This window comes from Elgaria multicarinata, chromosome 7 (assembly GCF_023053635.1).
Source record: "Elgaria multicarinata webbii isolate HBS135686 ecotype San Diego chromosome 7, rElgMul1.1.pri, whole genome shotgun sequence".
In the NCBI taxonomy this organism is placed as follows: Eukaryota; Metazoa; Chordata; class Lepidosauria; order Squamata; family Anguidae; genus Elgaria; species Elgaria multicarinata.
The window spans coordinates 66,206,579-66,212,926 of NC_086177.1; the positions used below are offsets into that span (position 1 = coordinate 66,206,579).

Here is a 6,348-nt window from a genome sequence, read left to right on the forward strand (position 1 = left end):
CAAGCTTTTAATCACATTTACAGTAATTACAAGCTCTAATCCTAACTTCATAATGTGCCTTATAAAGAGCCTAAGGCTGTGCAGTTTTCTGATTACATTGTAGAATACAACCTTACCCAGTAATCATGCTGGCTGGGATAATGGAAATTGTAGTCCAGCCCATCTGGAAGCCAATGGTTGGGGAAAGCTGATATAGTATATAGCTGAGAACTTTAAGTCTTTAAGCTGCAACCCTAAACATTCTTACTGGAAAGAAAATCCCACTGAACTCAAGTGGAACTTTCATCAGAATAAACAAGTTTAGGATTGCTCTGTAAATCAATGAATCATTGTTAATATCTACTTGACATGTCTGTATTTCTTTGTGCTGTGGACAAGGAATAATGGCTTAAGTGTGTGTGTGTGTGTGTGTGTGTGTGTGTGTGTGTGTGTGTGTGTGTGTCATTTTAAAAATAGCAAAAGCTAGTGTGATGTAGTAAATTTAGAATGGGGAAGTCTGGGTTCAGATCTCTACTTAGACATGAAGCTCACATGAGCTAGTTTACCAGATTAGTCTACCTCAAGGTTGCAGTGAGTATTAAATGGGATAACCCCATATATACACCACCACCCTGAGTTTATTGGAGGATACACGTGAGATAAAAATAATAATCTAATACTAATGTCCCAACCCTTTACCAGCTTAACTTTCAGGGCCAAACTAGATGGGATGGGATTCAAGCAATTGGCAATGGCTTTTGCAAAGTAAATTACAGGGTCCTGATATGGAATAGAATTCTGGAGGGGCAGGGGTTAGATGTTTGCTTTCTAATCTAGATCACCAATCTTAATGGTCCCAATTTACTCCATTCCTGGAAGCTTTTTCCAATACAAATTGGGACAGGGGAAGGATTCAGGCTGCCTACCAATCACACTAGGGTCCCACTACTGATCAGTCCTCCATCTGCAATTTACTTTTTAAAAGCCATGGATTCAGATGACTATTGCCTGAATGGTGCTGTGCCTGATTTGGCCCTCATTCTGACAGTTTGTGTTTGGACTGTGACAAGTGGGGCTTGCAACAAAATGTTGCAGTATGTGGAGTGCTCCCATTCAGGTTTCCAGCTATGACCTTTTCCAGGACACTTCAGAATAATGGTAAATTCTCTCAATGGAGGGATGTAAACAGTAGGGTTCCACATATTGGGACCAATGCTTTCCAACTTGTTCTTAAATGATTTGGGATTAGGAGTGAGCAGTGAGGTGTGAAAGTTTGCTGATGAAATTATTTTGAGTAATAAAAACAAAACAAAACAAAAGTTCAAAAAGCTCCAAAACTATCTCTCCAAACTAGAATGAGCATCCAAATAGGAAATGTGGTTCAAATTAAGCAAGTGTAAAGATATGCATGTTGGGGCAAGAAAATTCTGACTTCACATATAAGGTGATGGAATCTGTGCTAGTGGTGACTGACCAAGAATGAGATCTTGGGGTTATGGCAGACAGCTCAATGAAAATGTCAACCCAGTGTGCAGCTGCTGTGAAAAAGGCAAATTCCATGTTAGGCATATTTAGGAACTCTTTAGCTTAGGAAAAACGGTGAATGAAGGGAGATATGATAGAGGTGTACACAATTCTGCATGGTGTGGAGATTGTGGATAGGGAGATACTTTTCTCTGTCTCTCATAATATGAGAACCTTGGGGTCATCCCATGAAGCTGAGTTCCGTAAGATGCAGAACAAATAAAAGGAAGTACTTCTTCACCCAGCACATAGTGGAACTATGAATTTCACTTCCACAGGATGTACTTGATGGCCACTACTTTGGATGGCTTTAAAAGGGGATTGGACAAATTCTGGGAGGATAAGGCTGGCTACTAGTCCTGATGGCTATATGATATTTCTGTGGTATGTATATTTAAACAGTTGCTGATGAGCATGAGTGGCTATGTGCTACTTCCAGGATCAGAGACAGCCAAGTGGGGAACAACAATAAGTATAAAATACATAAATAATAATGTATATAATACTATAATGTATATAATATATAATACTATATGTCAGTTGCTGGGGAACATGGGCAGTAGGGTGCTGTTGCACTTATATCCTACTTGTGGGCTTCTCATAGGCAGCTGATTGGCCACTGCGTGAACAGAATGCTAGACTAGATAGACCTTTGGTCTGATCCAGCTTGGCTCTTCTTATGGTCCATTCCACTCACCCTCCCTGACTTTTCATTCCTACTCCCAGTAGTCAGAATTCTATAGCCACTGACTATGTCCAGTTGTCATTGGGATAGCATTGAGGTTTACTTCCCTCCTTTATGGCTTTCCCCACCCAAAAACATGGGAGGGTACTTTTGCAAACTTGGGATTTCCCCAAGCCTGATGATACTTGCTTCTAGTGTTTATTTTGGTTAGATAAAATTGGCACTGAGTCAATGGAATTCACTATTAGTGTATATGCTGAGACTCCAGACTCTCTCTCTCTGTGTGTGTGTGTGTGTGTGAGAGAGAGAGAGAGAGAGAGATTCTATAGCCCTGTGGGAATTTCAAATTTGTAGAGTAGTCACCTGGCCAAGAACACCTTCCATGTGCGCTAGATTGTAAAACAATAAAAACATTCCTTAATGTGTACAGTTTAATGGAATATTAGAACCTACTTTTGTAGCTATTCTACTAGGAAATGTGGAGGACAAGGCAATGACCCTGTGAAATGGCTTGGGAAGTAGTAGCATCAAATCCTATTGCATTGATGAGTCTGATTGGCAGTCCAGTGAAAGACCATTGAGACCCACAAGGCAATATCTCGTTCTGTGTATTTTATTTTAAATATCATCATCAGTAGCATTCTTAAGTTGCCGTAGTTAATCAGGGGGTCACAACATGTTTAGGTTGGTGGGCACATTGGAAAATTTGAGAAAGTATTGTGGGTACTCTTATGAAATGGCTGCTATGGGGGAGTGTAGCTTGCCCATTCATAAAACGGCTGCCATGTCAGGCATGACTGGTCACACAACACTCAGTTCCTAAAGGCAATCTGGTGAGACAAAAGGAAAAGTAACTTGTCCAAGAACCTACGTACAAGGCAGTGGTGGGGTTGGGGCTCAAAAATATAAAAACACTCTTTTGAAACCAACGAAATATGCTAGAGGGGGTCATTTCACTTTGCAACATGCCAGCCTCCCAGTGTTTAAAAATATATTTTTATACCTATCTAAAAAAATCTTAAGAAATAAAATAAAATAAAAATTGGAAGAAGCAGGGAGCCTGGCAGGTCCCAAGAGAGGTGTTTCCACAGGCACACTGGTGCTCAAGGTCACCATGTGGAAGACCCCAACCTTAGTGTTATTTCTGCAGCAGCTAGCCCAGTTTAGTATTCACTTGTATTTGTGCAGAAAAGTGATCCAGTCCACTCACTGGGAAAGCAACATCTGCTCTTCTCAGCCCTCCCTCCCTCACCCACTTGCCTCTCATCTAATTCACAGAGATGGGTTCCACACAGTCTTTTTGGAGCAGGGAGAGGATGCAGCACAGATTGGGCTGGGGGGACAACAGACCTCAAGCGGTCTTCTATGTCCTGCTCATCAGTGCTAAAGACAGGAGAGGTGCTTTCTTCCTGTGTGTTCATATGATTTTACAGGTACATGCAGCAGAATGGATTTATCTGCCCTCTTTGCACAGTAACGATTTTGCTAATGATTGCACTCCAGCAGTTTCCAAGTAAGTGCAAAGTAGGTTTTGTTTTTTTAAGCATAAGTCATTCATGGCTGGACTCCTTACAAGACATGATGAGCTTTCTGCCAGGGTATGGGGTAGATTGATTCAGAATAGTACAAAAAGTACCATTGGCTTAGCTCAGCTTCCCTAAGAGGAAAAGCTAAAGGCGTTGGTGTTTTTCATAAGACAGCAAATGGAGGGGAGGAGGTCATGGGAGAGAGATTAAAATTATGAATAGTGTGGAAAGAACAGATAGGAATTATTAGCTTGTTCGCTCTCAAACAAAATCGAACTCTGGCCATACATTCATATCAGGGTAGAAATAATGGATTTTTGTTTTCTCCTATAGATAACAGTTATATTATTAAAGGCAAACTGATCTTGCTGCACAATTAGATACAGTGTGAAGAGACTGAAGAGGAGACGAAACCCCTCGTAGCCCCGGCCACCTGAAGCTGTTTGCAACTTCTGGGGAAACAAATTTCTATTGAAGGGGGGAGAATATAAATCTGTGACGGTGTCAAGCTCCACATGCTGTGGCAGCGATACATTTCCCAGCCACGGCTGTGAGAATGGGGTTCGGAAGGGGCTGTCCAGAACTCCAGCATGCAGGAACAGTTCGGAGATGCAGCAGCTGAGGAGCTGTCTAGCATTTCAGCAACACAACACTTCACTCGGGATTCTCAGCTGGCAGTGCAACCTCCTGAGCTGAGTAACTGCAAAAGGATGCACAATGAGAGGACAGAGCCTTAGTTAACAAGGTAAGTGAGGAGGAAGGATCCTAGTGCTTAACTAACAATTCAGGGTATGATGAGCGTGCTAAACACCATGTGAATGTTTTGGAGAGGAATGTGTAAGTGAATGAACAAAAAAGAGACGTAAGCTGTGCATGCAGTTAGGTGAGATTTGCATTCAGGATTCTTCACTCATGGGGGGCATGCTTTTTAGATGTGCTTGTTATTTTTCCTGAAGAATCTGTGTAGCATGTCACCCTGTGTGAGAAAAGGATAAGACATTTGTACTTAAATCATGAACATGTTGTGTATTTCACGGCAATGTTGAGTCACATCCAAAAGAGAGAGAGAGAAGAAAAAGAAAGCAAGGGATGTGTTGAAATGTATATTTATTGTTACTTAACATTTGTTTTCCTTAGGACATCTGGAGAGTGCAAGTGGTCCAAAGTGCAAAGATACAAAGGATGCAGAATGCAAGAACTATTTGAATGAGGGGCTGCATCACTGAAAGAAACAATTCTAGGAAAGACAATGCCTACAAGATCTCACCTATGAGATTTTGTAAAAGGTCTGTGCCTACTTGGCTTACCTAAACTAAACAGTGTTTATCCAATGAAACTGATCATTGTCACTCTACAATGGATAATTTTTCCTCCCATCCTGAGCCCAATGCTTCCTGCACTGATGTGGATGTTGGTTGCTACAGGACAGAACACCACTGGCACAATATGTCAGCCCCACAACTGATTCCTAAGTTCTACATTGCGGTGCCCATCATCTACTCCGTGATCTGTGCTGTAGGACTCACTGGAAATTCTGCAGTCATTTATGTCATCTTAAAAGCTCCAAAAATGAAGACAGTCACCAACATTTTCATCCTCAATCTGGCTATTGCTGATGAACTCTTTACTTTGGTCCTTCCTATCAACATTGCGGACTATCTGCTGCTCCAGTGGCCCTTTGGTGAATTCATGTGCAAACTGATCATCTCCATAGACCAGTACAACACTTTCTCAAGCATTTACTTTCTAACTGTCATGAGCATCGATCGATACCTTGTGGTGGTGGCCACGGTCAAATCAAAGAAAATGACCTACCGCACCTACAGGGCTGCCAAGGTGGTGAGCCTGTGCGTCTGGGTTTTTGTCACCATCATTATCTTGCCATTTAGTATCTTTGCCAAGATACATACTGAAGAGGGGCGGTCCCAGTGTGTCTTTGTCTTTCCCAATCCTGAGAGCTTCTGGTGGAAGGTGAGCCGTCTCTACACCCTGATCTTGGGTTTTGCCATCCCCGTGTCCACCATCTGCATCTTGTACAGCACCATGCTCTTCAAGCTCCGGCGGATGCGTCTCCACAGCAATGCTAAGGCCTTGGACAAAGCCAAAAAGAAAGTGACAATCATGGTGCTGATCATCTTGGGAGTTTGCTTGTTCTGTTGGACACCCTATCACCTCAGCACAGTGGTTGCCCTCACCACAGACATCCCACAGACTCCTCTGATCATTGGAATCTCCTATTTCATCACCACACTGAGCTACGCTAACAGTTGCCTCAACCCATTCCTTTATGCCTTTTTAGATGATACTTTCCGAAAGAGTTTCCGAAAGTTGGTCGAATGTGGGACTTCCTCATAAAACTCTCAGTTTCTTTATAGCCTCTTTAAGACAAGGTGATGCATTTTGAAGAAGCTTTTGTGAAGGGAACAGCTCTGACCATAGACCAGGTCTAAAATGTTGTAAACTCAAAAGACAGGACTTCTTCAAGTATTGTCACAGTATTCCTGACTAGATGGGGAAGCTTGCTGAATCACCTTAGTGCATCCTCTGGGGCAATCTTTTTTCTTTGCTTGCCCTTCACCTTGCCCTTGTAGATCCCTCCTACTTTGGTATGGTATGCAACATAGTTCCTTGGAA

The 6,348-nt window shown here is 42.2% G+C and overlaps 1 protein-coding gene across 1 annotated transcript; it reads left to right on the plus strand.

The window, feature by feature from the left end:
• The first annotated feature begins 5,070 nt into the window (after window positions 1-5,070).
• Window positions 5,071-6,069, plus strand: NPBWR1 (neuropeptides B and W receptor 1). Its single transcript, XM_063129836.1, has one exon. It carries the CDS (start codon window positions 5,071-5,073, stop codon window positions 6,067-6,069), a length of 999 nt encoding a protein of 332 aa, XP_062985906.1.
• Window positions 6,070-6,348: the final 279 nt, after the last annotated feature.